This window comes from Erpetoichthys calabaricus, chromosome 10, assembly GCF_900747795.2.
Source record: "Erpetoichthys calabaricus chromosome 10, fErpCal1.3, whole genome shotgun sequence".
Taxonomy (NCBI): domain Eukaryota; kingdom Metazoa; phylum Chordata; class Cladistia; order Polypteriformes; family Polypteridae; genus Erpetoichthys; species Erpetoichthys calabaricus.
The window spans coordinates 37,118,690-37,145,938 of NC_041403.2; the positions used below are offsets into that span (position 1 = coordinate 37,118,690).

General features: G+C 38.3%; 1 protein-coding gene across 1 annotated transcript in view; it reads left to right on the plus strand.

Moving 5' to 3' along the window:
- The window catches only part of LOC114658947 (guanine nucleotide exchange factor VAV3-like), a 367,009-nt gene that overhangs the window by 300,523 nt on the left and 39,237 nt on the right, over positions 1-27,249 (plus strand). Inside the window, exon 19 of the mRNA XM_051933104.1 lies at positions 23,159-23,289. Within this exon, the coding sequence (XP_051789064.1) occupies positions 23,159-23,289 (131 nt within the window). The remainder of the gene's footprint in view (positions 1-23,158; positions 23,290-27,249) is intronic.

Here is a 27,249-nt window from a genome sequence, read left to right on the forward strand (position 1 = left end):
TGCAGCACCTCTCAAGCTCCATCAGGTTGATTGGGAAGCGTCGGTGCACAGCCATTTTAAGATCTCTCCAGAGATGTTCAGTCGGATTCAAGTCTGGGCTCTGGCTGGGCCACTCAAGGACATTTACAGAGTTGTCCTGAAGCCACTCCTTTGATATGTTGGCTGTGTACTTAGGGTCGTTGTCCTGCTGAAAGATGGACCGTCGCCCCAGTCTGAGGTCAAGAGCACTCTGGAGCAGGTTTTCATCCAGGATGTCTCTGTACATTGCTGCAGTGATCTTTCCCTTTATCCTGACTAGTCTCCCAGTCCCTGCCGCTGAAAAACATCCCCACAGCATGATGCTGCCACCACCATGCTTCACTGTAGGGATGGTATTGGCCTGGTGATGAGCGGTGCCTGGTTTCCTCCAAACGTGACGCCTGGCATTCACACCAAAGAGTTCAATCTTTGTCTCATCAGACCAGAGAATTTTCTTTCTCATGGTCTGAGAGTCCTTCAGGTGCCTTTTGGCAAACTCCAGGTGGGCTGCCATGTGCCTTTTACTAAGGAGTGGCTTCCGTCTGGACACTCTACCATACAGGCCTGATTGGTGGATTGCTGCAGAGATGGTTGTCCTTCTGGAAGGTTCTCCTCTCTCCACAGAGGACCTCTGGAGCTCTGACAGAGTGACCATCGAGTTCTTGGGCACCTCCCTGACTAAGGCCCTTCTCCCCCGATCGCTCAGTTTAGATGGCCGGCCAGCTATAGGAAGAGTCCTGGTGGTTTCGAACTTCTTCCACTTACAGATGATGGAGGCCAGTGTGCTCATTGGCACCTTCGAAGCAGCATAAATTTTTCTGTAACCTTCCCCAGATTTGTGCATCGAGACAATCCTGTTTTGGAGGTCTACAGACAATTCCTTTGACTTCATGCTTGGTTTGTGCTCTGACATGAACTGTCAGCTGTGGGACCTTATATAGACAGGTGTGTGCCTTTCCAAATCATGTCCAATCAACTGAATTTACCACAGGTGGACTCCATTTAAGCTGCAGAAACATCTCAAGGATGATCAGGGGAAACAGGATGCACCTGACCTCAATTTTGAGCTTCATGGCAAAGGCTGTGAATACTTATGTGCATGTGCTTTCTCAATTTTTTTATTTTTAATAAATTTGCAAAAACCTCAAGTAAACTTTTTTCACGTTCTTATTATGGGGTGTTGTGTGTAGAATTCTGAGGAAAAAAATGAATTTAATCCATTTTGGAATAAGGCTGTAACATGACAAAATGTGGAAAAAGTGATGCGCTGTAGATAAAGCATTTAGTTTTTTGTTTTTTTTTATTGTTTTCTGATAAACTGTAAATGTGATCTTATTATGCCAGTAAACTAAAACTCTTTTGTGCTTTTAGATTTAATACAGTCCTCCCATGTCAGCTTTTAATTAGCAGGTAGCTTTAGTGTTTCTGTTGTAATTCTTCAGCCTAGTAAATTGACCTGAAGCAATAAAAGTGCCACCGCCAGACAGGACAAAGTTCATGGCTAACAGACAGCCAATTAAAACCTGCCTTACAAGAGCCAATGAGAGAGGGAGTTAAACAAAACAAGCTGTAGTCCTCCCCCAAGGCGGTTACACTCCAAACAGGTACTATAGTGTGAGTTCAAAACAAAGCACTGCTGCAGGAGATTGCACATGCAGAAAAGCACGCTGCTCAAAGTTTGTCTCACTAATGAAAGTTTACCAATGCCTGTGTCTAAATTTTTTGCAGATCCTTTGACACAGAGGTTGGAGGTAAGCAAAGCTTTAATTCTGATCATTTCATGCTTGCAATTCTAGGGTTGTAAAACTGCTTTACAAATTATATTAAAAGATAGGATTTTATTATTGAAACATGTTGTAGTTTTGGCCAAGTGTTTATATATTCTGTAATGTAACTGGCATAACAAATTACACTGCATGCATGAAGAAGAAGAACGGGGAGTATGTAGATTGTTTATGGCCGTTCTACTCTTCTGGATAACATCCAGCATGTTTATTTGCTGCTCAGTAGACACTGAGGATCAGACTAGCAGGGGCCTGCCCAGTATGTTAATGGCATTTTTGCTATGGTGATCCTTAATTTCCTTCCTTCTTTTCATCTATGTCCATCAATATTCATAATAATAACAAATCCTTACTTGTTATTCTTTAAACACTAACTAGATAATAAGCATGTTTGTGCACCAAATTCTTTACAGATTTCATTTAAGAATAAAACTAAAACATTCCTTAATTAACATTGTCCTAAAGCTTAAGTCACTTTAGCATGCAAAGTAAATGTAGTTTAAATGTGCATGTTTGCTTGTTAAAATTAGACATTTACCTAATTTAATTTGAACCCTTTTGTTATAACACAACAACATTCATAACATAAGTAGATGTGCAGTGCCAAACAGTCTTTCAAAGTGTTGTCGTCTTGGAAATGAAACAGACATTGGAGCAGCATGAAGCAATAAAAATGTAATGTAATTTACTAACCTGCTTAATCCAGGCCAGGGTGGCGATGGTGCTGGAGCCAATCCCAGCTAGTATTGGACACGAGGCAGGAACAATCCGTGGAGAGGGAGCCAGTCTATCTCAGGACAAACACATGGGCAGGGCCACTAATCCATCGCATGGTGAATACACACACACCCACCCACACACCAAACACACACTAGTGCCAATTTAGCAAAGCCAATTCACCTAACCTTCAGGAAGGAGGAAGCTGTGTGGACATAAGGAGAACATGTAAACTCTATGCAGATAACACCCAGAAATCAAACCCCTGTCTCCTTACTGCAAGCCACTTGGAACAACACTTGACCTCTAAATGTTTATTGCTCTGGCAGTACAGTGGCGAAGTGGTAGTTTGCATGATCTCACCTTCTCTGCGTTGGTTTCCACCAGGTGTTCCTGTTTCCTCCCACAGTCCAAAGACATGCAGATTAGGTGAACTAGCATTGCTAAAATGGACCATGATGTGTGTGTGTGTGTGTGTATGTGGGTGTATGCTGGTGCCCTGTCCATAGATTTTGTCTACCTTGACCTTTAATTGCTGGGATAGGCACCAGCTGCCCGTCAACCCTGCCCTGAATAAGTGGGTTAGGAAGATGGATGAATGGATATTGCTCAAAGCAGAAATGTCAAACATTAATGAATGAAAAAGCTAAAGGTGAGCAAATCTCCTGCAAATTGTATTTATTTATTGAACCGTTATACTCTCTTGATGTGTGCCTCACATACTTTGAAAATTATTCTTGTTTATGCTTATTGAGACTAAAAAAGTTTCATGGTATGAAAACGTGGGTATAGAAAATGGATGGACTGATATAGCTTGCAGGTTTTTTGGCATCAAGTTAAAAAGAGAGGCATGCATTTAATGTTCATAAGAGACAATAAAATGTAAAACTGAATGGAAATGGATGGATTGCGAAAGTCTAACACTCCAGGATGTTCCCCACCCTTGCCTGTTACCTTCACACTTACAAATGCATCAGTTCCCCCTATGGCTCCTTACTGCTTCTTTGGGCTGAGCCATATTGGCATACATGGGTCACTTGGCCACCAAGTGCTTGGCAGCAATCACCAACCCCAAGTGACGTCCCTGTATGCTTATTCCAGGCTTAGTTTGAAAAGTTTTGATATAAAGCAAAGTCAAAGTTTTATTGTTAGTTTTTGTTTGTCTGGCCCTCATCTTTAAACTGTTTTTTTTTTTTCAAAGATTAAGGAGCATAAAGTTTTCCAGAACAAAGTTCTAAAGATCATTGAGCGGCACAAATTTTTAAGTCACATCTTTATCTCAGTCTATATTGAGAGAGGTCAGTTGAGGTGATTTTGACAGATATTGATGGTGCCCCTTTGACATCTCAAACAGAATGTGTACCAGGCTTGGCCCGCTGGGAGATGGACCCAGGGCAGACCCTGAACACACTGGAGTGAAGTATATCCCTCCCTCAATTAAGTCAGTGAGTTAGTAAAAAATGAACAGGTAGACAGATAGATGCTCTGGCAAAGCTAAATCCTGAAGTATTTAAGTGCAAGAGAAAAAATTATAGAGTGATGTCAAAGTCATTGATCTTAGTCAGAGTAAATACTAAGCACTGAAGATGCACCATAACAGCAATGCCAGACTGTCCTTTAGGCCAAAACTTTAAACAAAAGCTGTAACGTCCAGATTTGCATCGCCACAAATCTGGCTTTGTATGACAAGAAATAAATATTAAAGCAAATAATATAGATAGCATGCGGCAACATATTCTGTAGAAAAAATATAAATGAAATATCCTAGTATGAATGCTAAAAGTGATTATCTCGTGTAAGTGTTGTAGTGCGCATTCCCCACTCAAGCTCATTGTTACTTACCAGCAATTAAGGAATTCTCCATTACGTTTTCAGATTGCATGTTTTGAGCAGAGAGTGGGAAGTTTGCCAGAACTGAGGGCTGAAATACACTTAGCAATATTTAAGGAACTCTTTTAGAACGACTTGCTTCAGTGAGCTTAAAAACACACAGTTACAAAAATAATTTCCCCCTTAACCCAAAGTATAACGCTAAAGGTGCTAAAAGCTAGGATGAGTAAACAAGAAGAAAGCAGATCTGATTGTGTCCAGTTCTTGATCACAGTTTTCAAGTCTTAGTATCAATTTCTTGTCATTGGAAATGCCCAGTCAGATCAAAAGAGCTTAAGCAGGTTAGCAACGGCAAATGGCACTGCTCATAGAGGTGTCTCTACAGAATGGCTTCTTTAGTTGTCCTGAAGGTGACAATAATGGTGAGCTGGGCTGAATACTTATGCATTTATACGTACATTTATTTAATAAATAAATAAATAATAATTTCAAATTTAATACATTTCATTTATTTGTACATTTTGTACTGAATTTTAATACATTTCATAAGTGAGAATATAGGTTTATATCTAAAAAAAAAAACAAAAAAAAACAAAAACTGATTCATGCTTTAACAAAATGTTTGTGTAATTTTCAGTTCATCCAAATATAGACTTATTTGCTAGGATGGATGTCTTTTTGCATGCATGAATTTGCTTCACGCTGCTATTAAATGTACAGTTATTAAATGCAGCTGCAAAATTATGCACCATTAATTTTCTTTTTTTATACATTGTAGAAGAAAATAAATGGGCACAAAGATCCAGGTTAGTATCGTTTTCTTAAGTCATTAAAATATTTGTAAAGATGGGTAAATCGCAGCTTATGCTATGTTAAACAACAGTATACTGTTTTCACCGTGCTTTTCATGTACATGCAATATGTCTATGGATTTATCAAGTACTGTAATTTGGTATGAATAGCTTTGCTGCCTTACCGCTTCATGCAATTGGATTGTTTTTTTTGCCCCCATTTGTTCATTTTCTTAGTTTTTACACGGTGTTTCTATGGGTACTTCCATTTTCTACAACATCCCAAAGGCTTGTATGCTAGGTTAACTGGCATTTTTACACTGTCACTGTGTTTGTGTCCATGAGTCTTGATTATGATGGACTGTGGTCTGATCTAGAGTCTGTATTCCTGCAGAAATCCCACAGGACTCAGATTTTTTGCTGTATGGTACTAAAATTTCAGAGTAGTGCACGAATACAGAGAGCAGACTATTTCCTATGCTTATGAGCGGGCAGTCAGATCATAGATGAACCTTTGTGGTGTTATAAATGATTTTCAGATTCTGATTGTAATTTTGCCATATTATCTTGAGTACAGCAGGCAGAGTTAAGTGCATCTAAATGTATAAATTCCACTATCATCAATAATACTATATAAAGCTTACTTTATGGTGAACATCACCCTAAAGTACTTTAAATATAACATTTTATAAAAAGGGAAATTCATATAAGGTTAATAGACAGGTCAAGTATCTTGCTGTGAGTCATGATGGAAGTGGGCAGTGAGTTGCTACATTATGAACCAACTTCTGATATGTATAACATATACAGTTATACATGTACATCATGTATTGAAATGTCAACCTAGTTCACTACTTAAATTATGCAAAAGACAGTAAAAGATAAGAAAAATAGAGAAAAAGACAAACAAGTACAGTATAAGGCTAAATAGAACAACTTAAGTTTGAACTGTAATATGGCTTAAAAAAATTAACTTTAATTTAAAATATAAGCTTACAATATACAACTCGTAACATATAGTTGCAAAATGACATAATATAGTGTACACTGTAAGATAAAGCAAGTTACCACTATAAAGAGTTGGGACCCCGTGTGGTGTACCCTGTACAACTGGCAGATTTTTAGGTAATTAAAACAATGAATACATGGCACACTGCCTTCTTCGAGTTTTGGCATCTTGTTATTTAGTTCCAGGAGGAACAGGTGGGTTCAAGGATGGAAGCGGAGGTGATGTCAGAGGTCTTCATGCCATAGATCTTCTACTTTGAGGACAAGAAAGGGGAAATCAGAGGGAATGAAAGCGCCAACCTCACCTCAGGGTAGAATTACCACAAAACAGAATTCTGAATTTGTTCCCCATTCATACTTCCTGAGGAAATTATTAGGAACTCTATGCTATTACTAGATGGTGCCTCCTTATGCTCTCAAAATAGCCTCATTTCTTCTGGGCATGGATTCCACAAGATGTTGGAAGCATTTCTTTGACATTGACATAATGGCATTGCATAATTTCTGTAGACTTGTTAGCTGCACAATCATGCTGAGAATCTCCTATTCTCCCACTTCCCAAAGGTGTTCTTTTGGTTTCAGATCCAGTAACTGGGAAGACCACTGAAGAATGCTGAACCCATTGTCATATTCATGCAAACCAGTTTAAAAAACTTTTCATTTTGAATTATCGTGCTGAAAGTAGCCATTAGAAGATGAGTCCATTATGGACATGAAGGGTTGCACATGGTCAGTAACAATATTCCGTAGGCCGTGGCATTCAAGTGATGACTGTGCAGTACTTTTTTCCCCAATTTCAGCAGGTAGAGTCACTCTTTAATGGGGTGTGAGGGGTCCTTGATAATTTTATCTGCTCTGGCCCAGCACTGCTTGGTGTAAATGACCTGCAGGGAGGTGAGAGCAGATTTTATAGTGTGTTCCACACTGTGCAAGGCTTTGCAGTCTTGAGCACAGCATTTGCCAAACCTGGATGTGATATTTGGTGTTAGGATGCTTTCTATGGTATCTGTTATGAAAGTTTTTGGGATCTTGGGGGAAACCCTACATTTCTCCAGTTACCTCAAATGGCACAGACATCTCATAGCATGCATAGTGACCTGAGTTTGGATATGCTAAGTTCATGTCAGGCCCTCAGAGATATGATCTCCAAGGTACAGTATCTGAAGCTGCTCACCTTTTCCACAGTGGCCCCATTAATATGGACTGATTTGAAGGACTGCTATTGCTTCCTGCTGTAATCCAAAACTTGATCCTTAATTTTGCTGAAGTTCAGTTGAAGGCTGTTTGCCTGGTTGCATGATGCCAGGTACTCCACCTCCTCCAGTTTGGCTGTCTCATCATTGTTGGAGATGAGACTTATTATCACCGTGTCGTCAGCACAATGAAGTTGGAGTTGAGTAAGACCCCACAATTATAGGTGTAAAGTGTGAGAGAATAATTTTAGGGTAAATAGCATTCATCTTAAAGAAACACCATAAAGGGTTAATAAATGTCAGGAACCTGTTCAGGGATATCAGGAAAACAGATAAAGGTCAAGTGAACAATAAAGTCAAAGATGTAATACACAAAATGTACTAAAAGATAACTAAGATCAACAGATGTCCTGTAACATCAAGATTGGTACATTTGTCACATACACAGAAATTTCAAGGATAATAGCTAAACCTAAAGATATAGGAAGAACAGGAGTATAACAGAAATATCTGATGTGTAAACGAACAAACCAATCAGACTAGAATGAATGCATTGATTGGCACTTTATGTAAATTCAATAGTTTAGAAAATTAACCTCTAACCTTTTTTGTTTTGATCATTCTGACTATGCTGTAACAGACCGCCTTGATGGATGGAAGGATGCACTTGCCAATGAGTAAATGAGAAGTCAAGCAAAATGACACCTTTTATTGGCTAACTAAAAAGATTATAATATGCAAGCTTTCAAGTCAACTCAAGACCTTTCGTCAGGCGAAATTACATGGTACAACACCTTAGTACCAATGAGTAATTAAATGACAAAATGAATAACTTTTCTCCTGCCTGATTCCTAACTCAAAAAGGTTTTTTTAAATGTGTCCCAACTGAGGATAAGTTTCTTTAATTAATGATTGATCACAAAAGGGAATACAGCAGGAAGATTAGAACCCACCCTTGGAGATAGAGAGTCTCACTGTCTCTACTGAGATCTGCCTGTGAGGAAGTCCAAAACCCACTCAGACAGGTGTATTTTCAGTCCAGGTTGGTGAACAGGCTATAGGGAAGTATGGCATTGTGGTAGTCCAGAAAGTCTATCCAATTGCCCCTTCACAGCTCTTCTTTGTTGCATAGCATCCAGCAGTGGACAACATTTTCAAAAATTCCAGTCTTCATTAACACAAATGTTTGAGGTGACAGTAAAAATAAAAGTCCATCCAAAATGACATTATTTGTTTATGTTTACTAAATCCACTTGTGATGTATATTTCTTTATTCTTTGAAAATTTCACACACTTTATTTTATACAGTGCTCTATTACAGTGAGAGAAAAATAAATACACTGAATACCTTGGCTGGATGCTTTACAAGTACAGACCCATGTTACAGTTGTATTATATGTCATTTTTCACAAGTGGAACCCAGGTTAATTAATGACTTGTTTAGGTTTTTGTGAGGTAAACTCTGTTCCCAAAAACTTTTCTCTGAAATGTATAGGAGAGTGGTTGGGAATGAAGAAGGCACTGTTCATCCAAACTTGGAGCCGTCACCCCTTATCCCAGCAGGTGTTTTTGGTATTGTTGTGAGTGCCATATCTGGTTACAGATGGTGGGTAGGGCCCTTTAGAATTATTGGCTTGTTTGCTGTCTTTCTCCACCCTCCCCTGTGGCCTTGTGGGCTTTGGAGTTGAGTTGGGTTCTGGGGACGTGATGCTTGATCTTCATCGTCCAGGATCTCCTGACCCTGTAGGCTCTGAGTTAGGGTTTGGTTCTGGGAAGTAGCTTCCTTGCCTCTATGCTCTGGGGGCTTTTCCTTTGCCCTTGTGTGCTGTCCTTATGTGGGCCATATCTGGGTATAGATAGTGGAAAGTGTCCTTGGAGTTATCAGTCTGTTGGCTCTCCAATTTCTCCGTTGGCCTTGTGGGCTTTGAGCTGCGTACTGGTCCTGGCCATGGAGCCACCGGCTGAAGTTGTATGGCTGTTGTCATCCAAGCTTTTCTGTTAGGGTTTGGTCTTGGCTACAGGATCATTGGCCGGAGTCGTTCACCCAAATCATCCAGGTTCCCTAGTTAGTGAATGACTTGTTTAGGGCCACACAGTAAGTCCATGAAGACTAAACTGGCAACTTCAGCTCCTTCATGTTTAGACCATACATGCATAAGCTATAGAGGGCATGAATGATTATTGTTTAAATGAATTCAATGAGAGATGAAGCACATCCCAGCTGTATTAGGCGCAATGTAGAAGTAATTTCTAATCAGAGAATCACTCCATTGCTCATATTTTAATTCACCCCCGGGATGATTTACAATTACAGATTAACCTTGCATGTGCATCTTCATGACAGGACATCACGAGTAGCCAGAGAAAAGTCTACAGTATGTGGACATGAGAGGACCATGCAAACTCAAATAAGACATTGAATAACCCTGATTAGAGTCCAGACATCTAAAAGAGTGATTCATTTTTGCAGCACTGTGATACCTGATATTATAATACAAAATGAAAAGTAATATTATCTTAATTTTTAAACATAAGTAGTGTCTTTGTTCTTCATTTAATAATTCTGACTTGTTTAGCAGGTCAGCATTAGTGTACACTTTTCTGGCTCTGCCCCCCGGCTAGATTTCTGTTAATGTTCTGGAAATTTCAATTTTTGGTAAGGCAGAAGTGAAAATAATCTGCTTAACCCATTTTTCGTTAGCTTTATGCTTGAGGTGCTCTCTTCTTATAATAGATTGTTGTGGTTTGTTGAAGCAAGCTGGCTCTTGCACATTGTCGGCTCTCAACACGCTGTAATTAGATCCCTAGCACAGAAATTTCGTTCATTTATCTGCATAAAGCTTAATCTCTCATTTGACAACCTCAATTAAATCCCAATAACAATAGGCCATTGGAAGCAAGAAAATTAGGTCTCACTTGATACCACATGATAGCTTATGAATGATTTGGCAGCCTTTCATTTTAACCCAGGCGCTGTAAACTCCATTAGTGTTAAGTACAGGATATACATGGATGGGGATGCTGACATAACCATGGGGGAACAGACGAAACTTTGTTAAATAATCACCTTGTAAATAGGATGTAGGATTCTGGAAATCTGACAAGTCATTGTGTTCCTTTAAATTACTCATTTTTATTTTTTTTTTGCAGTGCTAAGATAATAGCATACATCTGTTAAAGTTAAAATCTGTGGTTACCAAGGGAATCTGTTTTTAATTTCCTGAAAACAGTGATGGAGCACATCTACTGAATGATGATGTATTGGCTAGAAAATAGACAGTCAAGATTTAGCCTCCCAAAATTAGATATTCGTATTTTATACCCAAGAATATTTCTTTTTGGGAGAAAATTGCTGACATGAAAAATATGCTGTCAAGACGATATACTGTATCTCTCACTTGAGTACAATTCTGTTTTGTTCACATCTTTAGCTTGAGTAAGTACATAGAAACAAATAAATTTGAATACTTTAAATTTAGAAAATAAATGATAATTGTTTTCAAAATGTAATTATTGATGTATAATAATTGTTTGCACAGAAATTAAATTGTAAAAATGAAATGGCTAGAGTAATATTATTACTAAGGTTGCATGCTGAGTAGTGAGTAAGTGCATCATACATCGAACATCCTGGATGTGAATCCCATGCCTAGACATTGTCCCTGTGGAGTTTGCGTGTTCTTGGTGTGGATTTCGTTTAGGTATTCGTGCACTTTTGAATTGATGATGATGATGATCTATACACATCAAGAGTCCTTTCTTCAATTCAAAGGCGTGATCCCATGTCAAAAAACTTCCTGTTTGTGGATTACTTTCATTTTCCAGGGGTATTTGTCTATATGTATAAAATAGTAAGGGTTGCGTGTGTCATGCGAATACTCGTGAACCACTGGGGCTAGAACCTTAGTCCTCCTTAGTCTTAATAGTCAGCTTATGATGTAATATGCACTAGTCTAGCAAAAAATGTAGTTATCACAATCTCCAAGAAGTTATTGGGGTTCATGTGTTTCTTACAGCAGACTGCAATGGCTAACTAATTGATAATGTGCCATGGCAGAGACAAAAAGAAAAGAACAGGGACATCTGATGAGCATGAAGCAAATTGCAGAAACAGATTACATGATAGGAAAAAGAATGGCAGCCCCAGCATCCTTTGTGTGGAACCTGCTGGTACTCATGAATTCCTGGGGCTGAAACCTTGTAAGGAACAGAGGACCGTGTGTTTTCTAGTTTAACAATTTTATGTTATAATCTCTGAATTTTAAAAATGTGTTATGCGTATTACGAGTTTCCAGTTAATTGTATATTAATTGTAAAGTTTTGGCATGCTGATTCTTTAAATATGAGGGTTTTTGTGTTTCATGCACCAAAGTTAAAAAATTGTTAATTTTTTTCTGCAATGCCATTTTGTCTATCCCTTTGCTATGAGATGTCTGCTGGTTGCTGGGAGGTTGTGACCCTGACCTCGCTAGGTCACTTGTTTAAAGGTCAGCTCTAGCAGCCATATTTTATCCAAATTTGATTGGTAAACTCTTGAATCACTGTTCCCAAGGCTTTCTTTTTGATTTTTTTTCTGGTTTTGTTTTTTTTTTTTTTTTGCTTTGTTCTGCTTCTCATGAAAGATCTCTTTGATTTGTTCCAGAAAATCTTTTAGTAACGCTTTAGCATCTTGGACCCTTAGGGTCTCAATGTTTTTCTGTGTTAAATAAACAACTACTGTCCCAAAAGGATTCAATCAGCTTAATGTTATCCTTGAAAGAGTGCCATATGATTATCAGTTATAACAAAGCCACTTTATACTGACTTTTGTCTGTCTGATTTAAAGTATGTAGACTGTTCTCTAGGAAGCAGCCTCTGACCTTGAGTCTCAGCACCATAAACATGTTCCATTTTTAAGGTTTAGATCATCCTACTTTGCCTTTTAAGAACATTTACTCATCTAAGGATTTGCGTGCTAGAAGCTATATTATAAAGTTGCTCCTGTGCATTCATGTCTATAAAAGATTTTTCTGGACAAAGTATTGTTAGCGATTACAGTGAAAGACTAACTTCTTGCTGTAATGCCCCAGGTGCCCAGAGCCATGGGCATCTTTCATCTCTGGGACATCAATAGTCATAACTGATGATGGACTTGGGCAATTGAGAATACAATGACATGTTTTAAAGTGCAAAGTGCTTTTTTATTCAAATCAAAAAAGGCAAGCAGTGTCCAAAGTGCGGTTCTTTCAAATCTCTTCAATAAATAATCCATAAATACAATGGTGCAGTCAGGAAGTAAAACCGATAAATAAAGTGAATAAATAATTTAATACCAACAACCAGGAATATAACCAAAGCCACAATAGGATACCCTTCCATCTTGTCACCAGCATTTCTTTCTGTCATTCACCCTCGTCTTCCCTGCTCACCCAAGTGGTCTGCTCAGCAGGACTGAGACACAGACAAACACAGTCCACCATACAACTCCCAGCTCAGCCATCTTCCATTGGCCTCCACTGGGACTCACCAAGCCCAGCTCCCCTGTCCTGTCACCTCCATCAGTATCTGCGGGACCCCATCTCCTTTGCTCTGACTGTTCAACTAAGTCGACCTGGAAGGACGTTCCTTTCACTCCATCACATGGCTTCACTGAGTGCATCACCTCGTTGGCTAAGCACTGATCCCTCTGTCCGATTCTGCGCTCTCTTTCTGTCTCTCTTTCTCGAAGGTTTTTTATGCCTCCAATTTTCTCTTTTTCCAATCTTTTTCAATCCCTAATCTTTCCTTTTTCATCCACTAACCACTTGGTCTCTACCAGAGACACATCTATGAGGGAAAGTTAATATAGCTGACTTATCCAACACAAGGATGAATGCACTTTGTATTGCTGATAAGAAGTCCTAAGACATACAGCACCCTTAAGTTTGCATGTTTTCCACTCTGGGAACTGAGAAAACAAAGCTTGTTATTTACCATTAACGCAGTTTTGAGTCAGTCAGCAAAATTGCTTTAAAACTGAGATGCACTAAGCAAAAAATATATGAAAATGTAATATTTGTTTTAACATAACATATGCACTTGACTGTACTAATGAAATATATTAAGAAAAGAAACACATTGGAATGTTGCGTAACGGGATTTTCCAGCACGTACTAAATTCAGCCCACAAAAAATAAGTTGTTGAATTAAGAGGGTGGTATCATTTTTTTTTTCCAGTCAAGGGAACAACAAGTAATAAAGAGTAAAATATTAACTTTTGAAAACAGTTTAGTAAGTAAGTGCAGGACTTGTGCATATTGAATCCATATTATTGGTGAGCTTCTGTGGGGATTTTCACATTCAAAGCATTAAGGTTACGTGAAATGCTGGCTCATTCAAATGTCTGAAAATGCATGTTCTGACAAGTGAATCTGGTGCACAGTAGCCTGTTCACTGAATTACATCATTGATTTTGGCAAAAACAAATTTAGCGTTGATAAAGAGTGACTAATATTGCCTTATTGTAAGTAATTTAAACCCCTGCAATTTCATCTAAGTAGTTAAGCATTAAATGAAAGCAATTTATATTTAATTTCCTTAAGGTCCTGCTGTTATTACAATATATGAGTGGTTTATATTAGTCAATTTAAATATCTGAACAATTATTTGCATATATGTTTATGAATTATGTTTTGTGTAATAAAATTTCTAAGTGCAGTTTTGCAATACTCAAGGTGATTTGTATTTTGTTCTTTCAATTTGTCAAAAAAACATTTAGCATGTTTAAGAAGGTTAGTTTGCATGGTAGAGACCTGAGTTTAAAACCCTGCCGTTGGACTGTTCTCCTCTGGCTACTCCAGGGTCCTCTCACTTCTTTAAGACAAACATGTTTACTGACATTGCAATGTGACCCACATGAATGATTGTGGGTGTATACTCTGTCAAGAACTGATGTCACATTGGTAATTAGTTCTCATGTTGAACCCAGTGCTGCTGTGACAGACTAACCCTGACCTTGTAATGGAAGAAACAAGGTCAGAAAATGGATAGGCGTGCAGAATGATGAAAATGACACAGAAGTTATTGGCTTCTGAATATGACAGTCCTCATTTGTTGCTTGGGCGTGTTATATTGACCTTAATTTGAAATATGTCCTTGCATTGTTAATGGTTAGGCAAAGAGTGTCTTCTATGGCTTATGCCACCTTATAGTTTGTGGTTTTGAGAATTAGATACTTGTGTGACCTGACTCCTGCTAACATAGAAAATACAAATTAATCTGAAATAGAAGATTATTGCAGGCACCATGACAACTGGCTTAATCTTTCCATCCATGCATTTTCAAACCTGCTTAATCCTGCACAGGGTGATGAAGAAGCCACCTTAATTTATAAAGGAAATATAAAGTATTTATAAAGATAATTTAGCCTTGAATATGATGGTTAATGCATCTAAAATACATTTATTAAATGCATTATTTACATATGAGCATCAACACATAACAAAAGGAGAACATTCTATTTATATTTGACCGGCTAATAGCTAAGCTGTTACACTGCCTCATCTAAATACACTACTTTTTTAAAGTGGTCAAGGTTTCCACTTCAAATGCACAGCCTGATATTTTCTTCCTGAGTTCCATTTGTGCCTTCACCTTAAATTCATGTCTCCACACTTACTTGCCCATTGATTAGCTGTTTAACTGAACAAATTCTGTTCTGATGACCCAATTTTGCTGATGTTCTTGAGAGTTTTGAGAACTGCATTAGGCCTTCTCACAGCTTCTTTTGTTCAAGAGGTTTAATACCATTAGCTTGTGGGAGTAAGACTAGGCCCCTGGATGCTCTTGGTTGTTCTCTGTTATTCTGCCAACCACGTTGACATTTTTTCTACTGATAAAATTACCAAATAAAGCATGATAGATTTATTACATGAATTATTCTGAAGCTTTTTAAAAGACAGGTTAAACAACAATAGAATGGAAATCTTACAGAGATGATTGGATTTTGGCAGTATGTGATATCATGCTAGAAGCATAGTCTTGTAGTAACTTTTATCAGCTTGAAGTAGTGAAGACTGGTTCAATAGGAAGAGCCTATTCAAACTGCAAAGATTTTAACCCTGGATGCGTGCCAGTCCACCAAGATGACACTTATACACAACGTCCATCTTCATTTAAACTGTTACAGTTTAGAACTTCCGGTTCACCAAACCTGCCTATCTTTAGGATGTGGGAAGAAACTAGAATTTGACAGAGAATGAATGCACACTCCACACAGACACTGGGTTGGCTGTCATTCTAATTCAGTCTTCTTCAAAAGGAGATCAATCTCCAGGCTGATTCTGGGACAAAGAGGTGTGAGGAAAGACTGAAGGAGTTGAACCTTTTCAGTTTAAGAAAATGGGAGATTAAGAAGTAGCTTGATTAGAGTTTTTAAAGTAGTGAAAAGAATTAGTGCAGTAGATCCCAGTTTTTGCCTGAAATTCTGCATCATGAACATGGGGGCACAATTGGAAACGTATTAAGGGTAGATTTCACTCAAGTTTGAGAAGATTTTTCTTCATTTAACAAACCATGGAATAAATTACTAGGCAGTGTGGGAGAGAGGAGGACTTTCGAGACCTCCAGATCTTGATTTTGGGCAATATAGGTGAATAGGATGGATGAGCTTGCTGGATTGAATGGCCTATGCTAATCAGAAGTTCTCTAATGTGCCTTTAGTTTTGGCATCAACGCTTCTTTGGACGTTTATTTTGTGGGCTTCACAATTTGCAATTATTGTGTAAGAAAGTTATTCAAAACCTAGCAATGTTCATATTGATGACAATGGCAGTAAGCGGTAAACTGGGCAGAATCTAGCATTTAATTTCTTTGCTTCCAGTTTGTTTTGAATGGATCTGATCAGGTGTCATCACATCTGATTTTCATCTTCAGCAGTGTGACTCATGTCTCATTCTGCACACACATGCACTTGTGTGACCCTGCTATGCCCTTAGCAGTATATTTTCTATCCCTTGGCTTGGTTTATGCAATACTTCACCCAAATTAAGAAAGCCTGTCCTACTGTCCTTGTACTTGAACTGTACTTGTATATCATTTTTAGACAAGTCAAGTGTACAGTACTATATACCTTTGTCTGGACACTGCGGTCACTGGAGCGTGCCAAGAAAATACTGCATAACAAATCATTTAATGGACTTTTATAGGAAATTATATTTGTCCATCCATCCATCCATTATCCGACTCGCTATATCCTAACTACAGGGTCATGGGGGTCTGCTGGATCCAATCCCAGCCAACATAGGGCGCAAGGCAGGAAACAAACCCTGGGCAGGGCACCAGCCCACCACAGGGCGCACACACACACACACCAAGCACACACTAGGGACAATTTAGGGTCGCCAATGCACCTAACCTTCATGTCTTTGGACTGTGAGAGGAAACCGGAGTACCCGAAGGAAGCCCACATAGACACGGAGACGACCCAGGAAGCGAAAAAAATTATATTTATGAACATTATTTTTTAATTGTGTTTGTAACATTGTTAAAAGCATTACAGTGAACAAAACTACTACAAGTTAGTCTGCAGGTAAGAAGGGACAAGTTTTAAAAAGAGATTTGTTTTTCTGTGCTGTTCATTCTTCTACCCGTTACACAGGAAAGACAAGAAAAACAGACCAAACTTTTTGTCTGCTTGACAGAGGGGTGTTCAGTTACTGACATCTTAACGACATCTTTATTATCATTGACATTTTCAAGAAGATGATAAGAAAACCCAAGTGCTGGCTTAATGCCAGCAGAGAATAGAAAGAGTAAAGAAGGGGATTTTATATATCCTCTGCTTAGGTTTAGTGGGTGAGCTGATGGTGGAGGTAGGAGATGCGGTCACAAAATAATTTCATAATGTTGGAAGCATTTTGGAAATAGAAATATTTATGATGTTTCCCTCAATAGCCACTTTATTCAGCAGACTGTTTTGTTAAAACAAATAGCCAATCATGCGCCAGTATCCCAATGTATTTACAATACAGATATGGTCAAGAGGTTAGTTGTTGTTCATTCAAACATCAGAACCGGCAAGATGTTTGATACAACAGCCTTTGAACACAGTGTGAGTTTTGGTGCTGGGTGTGCTGGCTCTAGTATCTCTGAAACAGCTGCAATCTTGGGATATTCACACTGTAAAATCTCAATATTATGCAGAGAATGGTCTGATAATCATAGAACATCCATAGAAGAGAAGTCCTGTGGGTGAAAACAGTTTGTTAATGGGAGAGGTGAGAGGAGACCGCTAATAATGAAATAAAAGCCCTTTACAGCAGTAGTATGCAGAAGAAGATCTCTGAATGGTTCCACTTCTATCAGCTAAGAACAACTGTAAGATGAGATGACAGTGGACACGTGATGACTTGAACGTTTAAAGATTGGATAAATGTTAGAATTTTGGATACGTTTTTTTTCTGAAGGATATTAGTTTGTCAGAAAGCTTGCATCATCTCCAGCTGGGTCCCCAAACTTTGCAATAACTTCACTTTACTCCAGTGACCTGCTTATTCCCCACTGCTTTTTGATGATATGTGATGGGAGGTTCTCACCATGAAATGTGCATCTGAAAAAGCTTCAGGAATGACATGATGCTATTGAATCAGCATAGACCAGATTTTATAAAATTACAATGTTCAGATGTGCCAAACTGATAGAGTCCTGTGCATAGACTCAGGGCACCAGAGGTGCATCTACTAAATACTAACTTGAACAGGTGAACATTTCTGCGATTAGTTATTTTGTATTTTATGTTTGTAATTAATGTAGACTAGAGGTGTGCAGACTTGGAGGGCCGCAGTCGCTGCTGGTTTTTGTTATAATCCAGTTGCCTAATCAGAAAGCAACCCTTGCCATTAATTTGTCTTCATTAATTATATAGCTTGTTAGTGTTTTAACTCTGCAATGTCAGGTCATTTTTATATTGTAGATGTTTTTCCTTTCTAAGAACGGATGAGTAATTTTCAGTCCTTCACTTTTTTCTCTTCAGTTTCAGTTTCCTATTTTATTAAACCAAATAGTGCATAATGAATACATGCAGGTGTAAATGGAAACAAGCTAGATGGAGAACTGCTGGTTCCTTTGCCATTTGCATTTTATTACTAATAAGGAGCAATTAAAAACAGTGACTGCAGCTGTTTAAGACTAAAATAAGCATTTATGGGGTCAAAATCGTATCAAGCAAGACAACTAAGATGAAGCAGAAAAATGTCACTTGAGCAAAAAGTGCTTTATGAGCAATAAATGACTTCTTATGAAGAAATTGGGTTGGACCCAATGCAATACAATACTGTCCAGGACCGACGTTGCTCAGTCACTGATGTAGACCACTTAGCACAAATCTGTTTTGAGTTTGACATTAAAACATCTCTTTCTCTTAATCAGTGTCACAAAAGTCAAATTAAATCCACTGTGATTCAATTTAAATCTTGACAATAGCTGACTAAATGTATTTTAAAAAAGGCTAGCCATAGTAATTAAGCGTGATTTGGAGGTCTTGCACCTCTTCAATTAGTCTATTATAAGGCCTCTGGAGGTGAACAGCTATCCATAACGGACAAATGACTCTGTCCAGGGCAACATGGTCACCGAAAACATTGCTTTAATCTTCTCCTTACACTGCCCTTTTATGGTTTAAAATATATATTTTCTGTAATGTTCCAACTCCATAGAATTTATAGAAGCTTATATAGCCGAGGTTTCCACTGATCTTTGAGCTTGCTTTTATTAAATGCACAATTATTCCTCAAAACTGTGAATGGGATTACTAATACAGAGTGCCATTTGCACTGCTGCCTAGATGTGAATACATTTATCCCAACTACAGATAAAAACCAAGTATGACCCACCTGAATTTTTGAGAAGGCAGTTATTACCTGAGCCTTGCTTTATAGTCTGCAGGTCATATTGGAACATTATCTTTTTCAGTTTGTAACTTTGGAATTCTTTATGAATGCCTAGAGGACAACAGAAGGCCATTAGTGTTGGGCTGTGTGTAAAAAACAGAAAGTGCAAACTCACATGGTGTGGAGTGCTACAAAATGAAAAGTTTTACATTATTTTACACTACTGACGGACAGTACTGGCAAAATTGTATATGCAATATTGTTAGTGGGGCTAAAGGAAAGTGTGAAGCAATTAAAGGGACTGTAATGAATTTATTTTAGGACTAACAAATTAGATGATTAAAATCCATATATTGTCGAGGTGTCAGGATGCTTGGTGACATTTATGATGACTTTAGACCCAGAATGTTCCAATTAGTCAGGTCCAGGTTTTCTGTTCATCCTTCTTCTTTCTTTTTCTATCTTCATATCAGCTCAGTCCTTAAGGCAGATGGGATCCCAATATCATCTGCACTTCCATCCCACTGTCGTTATAATTTTTCCTGCTTGTGATCTCCAAACTTAAGCTAGTATCACTTGCTAGACCCCTACCCTTATTTGCTGGCTGGCAGTGTGACCTCTCTTCTCCACCGATCCCCCTTTCCTTAACAATGTCCCTGCTTCCTCTTAAAAACTCAACATGAGGTAATTAAATCTGTATAGTGCCTGTACCTCCTCCTTCGTAAACTTTATGCTTTGCACCTGGCTGCAGATCCCATCTGTCACTTTTGTCCTTTAATATCCCTGGCACTTTTCTTCACATGTTATGGGACTGCCCTCTAGTTTTTGTTTCTTACATGAATGTTTCCAATTGCCTATCTAATGTTTTCTCTGTTAATATTCCCCTTTTGCATCATACATTTCTTCTCCTAGATCTCTCTTCTCTTACCTTGACTTCTATCCAATGGAGGTTTTTCTTTCAGGATACCATCTTTGCTACTCTAATCTTAGGTGTCCCCTGGCTAACTCTCTGTAAACTTCTGTAAATCTTTTTTCTTTAATTTATTCTTACATGTAGATCAATGGACTATGTGGCTCCTATATAGAGAAATTGCAAGCTGTTGTGCATTTGGTTAGGAGCTAGCTGACTGGGGGTCTGTGCAATGCCACAAGTCTCAGTCCTTAATTTTCACTTTTTCTTATTCCTCCCTTTTCTGTGGGGCTCATGGTTTCTGTCTGGCTTCTCCCACAGGTCTACATAGGCATCAGTGGGTTTGAATCCTATAAGGTTCCCTTTTACAGGGTAATTTTGAGTGTTGTCAGCTACTGTTACAATTTCTTTTTCTATAATTGCTGATCATTGTTTCTTCTGATTGAACTCAAAATAAATGTTCTGATCCTCCAAAAAATCCATATATTATATATGTTTGTATATAATGTACCCAGCCAAGTCACATTCACATACTGTAGATGACATTACTGTCTTAAGTGTAATCTACATATTTGTCCTGTGTCTGTGTGAGTTTTCCTTACACATCTCCAAAAATGTGGCTGTTAGGTAAATTTTGGCCTCAGTGTGTGTTAGGTAAATTTTGGCCTCAGTGTGTGTTAGGTAAGTTTTGGCCTCAGTGTGTGTGTGCGTGTGCGTGCATGTGTGCAGAGACTACAACATACAAAACGGGTCCTGCCCAAGGCTGTTCCCTACATTGCGCCCAGGCCTCCTGACATAGGCTTTGTCTCTCTGTAACCATAAATCAGATTGAGCAAATTTCAGGATGCCTGATTGACTTACTTATTTGGATAAAAAAATATTTACTAAACTTGTTTTACTGTATATAATTTTAAGGTTGTGAGAACCCGGAATAACTTTACAGTCTCTAGTGCTGGTCAGGAACCAACCCTGGGTGGGGTGCCTGTCCATTTACAGAACACACTCATTATCACCTAGTCTAAGTCTTTGTGGTAGATGTGGTAGACAATCAGGAATGTCATTTGGAAATAGTGGAGTCATCCACTATGCCAACACTACAACAAATAGATTTCAATTAATATAGAGCATCTGCATGCTCCATCCGTGCCTGTATGGGTTTTTTTGCTGGGCACTTTGCTTGTACTGCCCTTATTTAAGATAATCTCTCAGTTTACCAGTTATCAGTTTCATACCCATTCATATAAATCTCTGGAGGCTAGGCAGCTGTTTTGTTGAAGGCATTCATTTGAATTGCTGTTTCGCTGACTGGTAAACAGAGTTTGTATTCAGCAAGGCCAGTACAGCGAAAAAGTAATGCTTTGTTAAGAGCTAACAAAAGAAGATTAATGCAGATTTGCTGGAAGACTCTCGGCGTACTGAAAAGATCACACACTGCTGCCAAACTGAACTTCCTGCCAAACTAAACATGAATAAGTTTCCAACCAAATGCCCAGGCATTTTGACTGAGAAAAATGACTGCCAGAGGTTGCCAAAACAGTGAAATAACAGTGGACCAGAGTACTCCCCATCTGGCATCATTAAGATGCAACAACTAAAACAAGAACTAAATGTCTTATCTGGTGACAGAAGGTAAACCATTTCTGAGATGGGCTTGAAGAAAATGTTTGCAGTTTCCTTTGCGTTGCTTTCACTTCTGTTATTCTCAGCACCCCAGAGTCACTGTTTAGCTGACTGATAAACTGATTTTCTGTTCAGCAAGGCCAGAGGTTGTCAAACTAATGAAATATGAAATGCAGGTTTTTCTCTCAAATCCTAAGAGGTTTTTGTTAGGTTGTATGTTGGCGGCCCAGTGTGAGGGTAAACATGGATGTGCACTTTGTCTAGTGTTGTTCTTGCTTTAAGCATAATATCCCTGGGATAGGCTGTAGCTCTCCCAGTCAAATTTGGGGTTAGTCAGTTTAAGAATGTTTTGTTACTGTTGTCTAAATAATATCTTGGTAATTAATTTGATCTTGGTTGAGCACCACTAGAACTGAGCGCTGATTACCCAAAAATTATCCCACCCAAACGCTATATAAATGAAATTTATAAATCATATATTTTTATGACAGATTTCAACCAAGCAAAAATTTGAAATTCATTTTCAAGAATCGTAGTTGTAAATCAACCTGTACTATGCCTTCTATGTCCAGTCACTAGTCGAGGAGTGGATGTAGAGATGGTCCACTTCTACAAGTACTTGGGAGTCTACATTAGTGACAGGTTGCACTGGTCTCATAACACAGAGGAGCTATATAAGAAAGGGCAGAGCGTTCCTTTAATGTGGGAAGTGAAATCCTTCATATCTTTTACAACTAGCCAGTGTGATTTTCTACACTGTGGTGTGCTGGGCTGGTAACATCACTTCAGGAAGAAGCTTGAACTGCAATACGCTAATTAAAAGGGCAAGCTCAGTTATAGGATGCACTCTGGACCCCCTGGAGATCAAAGCAAAGGAGAGAATCAAAACAAAACTGAGTGCAATTATGAACAATGATGCACATCCTCTCTCTGACACACTAACACTGAGGACTTTCAGGCAACAAATTATTCAATAGAAGAGTGTTAAAAAATGCTATGGTGGCTCCTTTATATAATAGTAATATGGTTGCATAATGCCTCACTTGTGATTGGGACTGTCAAGTCAGAAATTATCTTTCTTTTTTATTCAGACCAAAGTTTGTGTGTATATTTATTTATTTACCTACTAAATTACTTATCTGCCTATTTATGTATTTAAAGAGCTTCTGTAAAAAGCCAAATTGCCCCCTGGTGACAAATCAAGTTCTATCTATCTATCTGTCTGTCTGTCTTAATAATGCAGAACAGTAGCTGGACTGGACCGTGCCTCTTCCCAATTATGTGATCATGAACATGTGAGAGCAAAATGTGCTTATTTCTTCTTTTGTATTAAAAATGAATGAATGAGTGATCTATGAAAATTCATTCTTGTTCCGAAAACTGCTTTTAACTTACTTCAGAAACATGATGAACTTATGAACTATAACATTTTGTGTGGCAGGTTTACCAAAGGTGCAGGTTATCCGGACCTATCATGGAGTGCCTGCACCCACAGAGGGTCCAGCTTTGCATATCCAGATTGGAGATATCATTGAGGTCATGCATGCTGACGCCCACAGCTCATGCTGGGAGGTAATTCAACCAAATATAAAGGATGATTTTTCTTCTTTTATGTCATTCTGTGTTGGCAGTTTTGTTCAGTTGTTTTACTATGGCAATCAAAAGAAATCTTGGTCAATATTTATTTACTCTTTCATTAAAGTGTAATTGTGTTTACATAACTACACCATCTGAGTTATTAAATAAGCTACACTTGACTTAATAATTGTGATAAGTGCTTTCATTGTCCAGATATTATTACTGCCCACGTCCAGATATGGTTGAGAAAATTGGAAAAGGGTACTGGAAGTGTTATATTAAGCTAAGAATTAGTACAAGAGTGAAGGGTAAACTGTATAGAGCAGTGGTCTGACTGACATTGTTATATGGATCAGAAACTTGGGTAGTTAAAAGGGTGCAAAAATCTGGATGCTACAGAAATGAGGATGTTGGGATGAATGTGTGGAGTGACAAAGCTTGATAAGATGAGAAATGAGAGAATCAGGGGTACAGTTAAATTTGGGGAAAATCTCAAATATAGGAAAGAAGGTTAAAGTGGTACAAGTATCTCATGAAAAGAGATGTGGGGAGAAGAATCATGGATATGTAGGTGGTGGAACAGAGAAGAAGAGGAGAACCAAAGAGAAAGAGGGTGGACTGTGTGAAAGTGGGATCTAAGGGAGAAAGAGGTATGAGGCGAAGAAGTATACAATAGATGAGAGTGGATGAGGCTGGTTCAATATAGTGACCCAACATGAAAGTGAGAAAAGCTTTACAAGAAGAAGATGATGCCCAGATATAGTTAGCTACTTGACACCGTGATTACTGCTGTTGTCTAACAGATTCAGAGTTCAGGGTTAAAATCTCACGCCCAGTTGATGTATGTATATAATCTTGATGTGTTTTTCCTACATACATTTTTCTCCAGGTCTGTAGGTACAGCATGTTGGTTTTTACTGTTAATTGGTCATTCTAATTTACTCTGTGCAAGTGTGAGTGTAGAGGTGTGTGACTGAGCCCAACAATAGATTGGCACCCTGGCCATGGTTGAATCATGCCTTGTGTCCAGTGCTGCCGGGAAAGACTCCAGCCTCCTTCAGTACAGAATGAAACTAAGCAGGCTATGCCATTTATTTATCAACTTGCTTTAACTGTGTCTGGTGTACTGTATAGATATTACAAACATTCATCTATGGAAAAGCGATGGCTAGCTCAGTTATTTTTAATAGCTATTAGTTTTTTCATCTTTTTCTTCTCTGAGAATTCAACCATATTTTACTTGTAAATTTGGAACCATTATCGAAAGTATTGTGACACAATTAAACTATTAATCCGGGGCCCTGGATTCGAATCCTGCACCTGGCTGTTGCATGTGTAGAGTTTGCACATTCTCACCATGCCTGGTTGGGTTTCCCCCCAAATCCCCAAAGATGTGAATGTTAAAGCTATCTCACATTACATGACTTTCCAACAATTTTTAGTTGCTGGCAGTCCCTGTGCAATTCTGTAAATTACAGTCTTGTATTATGACATTTCCAGCGACCCAGTCTGTGACCCAAATAGGTTTGATTTTGTCATAAGTCGTAGGGAGCCCCTGTGTGTAAGAAGTTGAGAACTAATGATTGCTCTGGTAGAAGCACAATACATGTAACACTGCAAAGAGGAAGAAGGAACATGGTGTTTTGTTCCTCACAAACAGAAGGGAATTTCATCAGTCTGATGTCTTTTGTTTTACGTACCATGACAAAATGGAAACTAGAAAAAAAGAGATTGTAATTGGACATCACAAAGCATCGTCTATCTCAGGCAGCACATTATTAGTTCTGAGAAAAAAGGTTGAACTAACAATGATTGGGAAATGTGCTGGAAAGTTGTCATGGGGTTGTGAAATTTATCATGCCTTGCAATCACTAGTTTTATATTCTGACATGTTCAGGTGACAAGCCCCTCAGTCATCAAGTGTGACATTCTTTTTGGGGATGCCACCATCTTTAGGTTAACTCATCCTATATGCATGAGTAGGCCCCAGGATGAACTAGCGCCCTGTCGATTGTTGGTTCCTACCATACTCGCGGTTAGGTTGATCTCTGGCCTCCAGTGATTCAGAATTGAATTGAATGGGGTTCTCAATGATATTAAAGAAATATTAGTCACTTTTTACATAGATGCTGCAAGTCCTCAGATTGTGTGGGTTCTTATCTGTTTATTCCCTTTGAATCCATGATCTGAAAAACTGCCATGTTGGACTGGTTGGTGACTCTGCAGTGATGTTACAAGTAAGCGTGGCCATATGCATGTCTGCGCTCTGAAATGGACTAGCAGCACTCCATCAATGGCTTCTTACTTTGCCCAATGCTTCTGAGGTAGACTTAGCTCCCAGAAGACCTTGAGATTTAGTTAGGTTTTAAAAGGGAATGTTAGTTTTATTTTGAGTTATTTCTTATAATATTGGATATGCTTTGAGTTTTATTTGTGCATATCCTGTATTTATATTCATATAGAATTAATGTGCTAATGTGCTAATTAATATGAACTTTTTCTGCTTATAGTTCAGACCTAATTGTGCATTTCATCCTGATTACAAGACACGGGGTACCTGCACAGACACAATTATGAAATGCCACGTGAGCTCCTGCTGATCCAGCCTTGAAAAAAACACAAAAAAAAAAATCTGTACTGTTTTCTTGAAACCAGAGATTGAATTACAAAACACTAAGCGTGACTGTCCTGTGTAACCTGGAGACGATTATTTTTGTGCTGCTGCCAGAAAATACAATCAATCCCTGTAATTTTATTTTACCCTTTGGCTACCACCTGTTTACACTGACAGGGTTATAAGTTTAAGCGTTATCAGGTTCTTATCTGTTGCATAAGTGTTCTTTTCAAGATTAGCAATAAAATATTTTGTATCAAATGTTTTATTTGCTAAAGCAAGCTTAATTTGCATATATGGCAGGGTGATAGATTCAGAATTCATAAAGGAGAAACACCTTTATGAAATAAGGATGGTGCAGTGGTTAGCTGTACTGACCTCATAGCTCCAGAAGACTAAGACAGTCACTTTCTGCATGGAGTTCACACATTCTCCCCATATTTGTGTGACTTTTTACTAATAATAATAATTCATTACATTTATATAGCGCTTTTCTCAGTACTCAAAGCGCTATCCACACAGGGAGGAACTGGGAAGTGAACCCACAATCTTCCACAGTCTCCTTACTGCAAAGCAGCAGCACTACCACTGCGCCACCTGTTTGTCTCCCACAATTCAAGGAATTGATTTTAGATTAATTGGCAACATTAATTGGCCTATTGAGTATGTGCATGAATGGTGCACCATCCAGGTTAAGTTCATGCCATGTACCTATGACAAAACAGCTAATATATGGCTAGATGGACAGAAAAAAATATGAAATAACTTAGCATAACATTATGACATGCTCATCCATCATTTGTAACATTATGTGGTGCCTTTCACAAAATGCTTAATAAGTCTGCATACTTATATTTCACAAAAGACACAAAGTAAATTATTCTGTGTCTATGGCTCTCTGAAAATCTTTCTAACTTTTGTGCGAAATCTACCATTGACAAGTTTCCAACTTTGTTCCCATGTTCTTGTCGAACTTATTTTAAAGTAACAGTTTTGAGCCACTGTACAAATTCATTTCATAATTTTAAACACTTCAATTTTGTCTCCTGTTTCTCCATTTTCTTAAACTGAAAAGGTTCAGCTCCTTTAATCTCTCCTCATAGCTCATAGCAGTTAGCCCTGGAATCAGCGTAGATGCTCTCCTCTGGACTTTCTCCAGCACTGTTATGTCTTTTTTGTAAAATGGAGACTAAAACTGAACTCAATACTCACCATTGGTCTCATTGATAACAGTTTTTGTGGATCTGAACGTAAAAATATGGCAAAAATCAGAAAAATGCATATGTGAAAACAAAATCTGATTTATAAAACCTGGCACACACATGTTTCTACAAAATTTA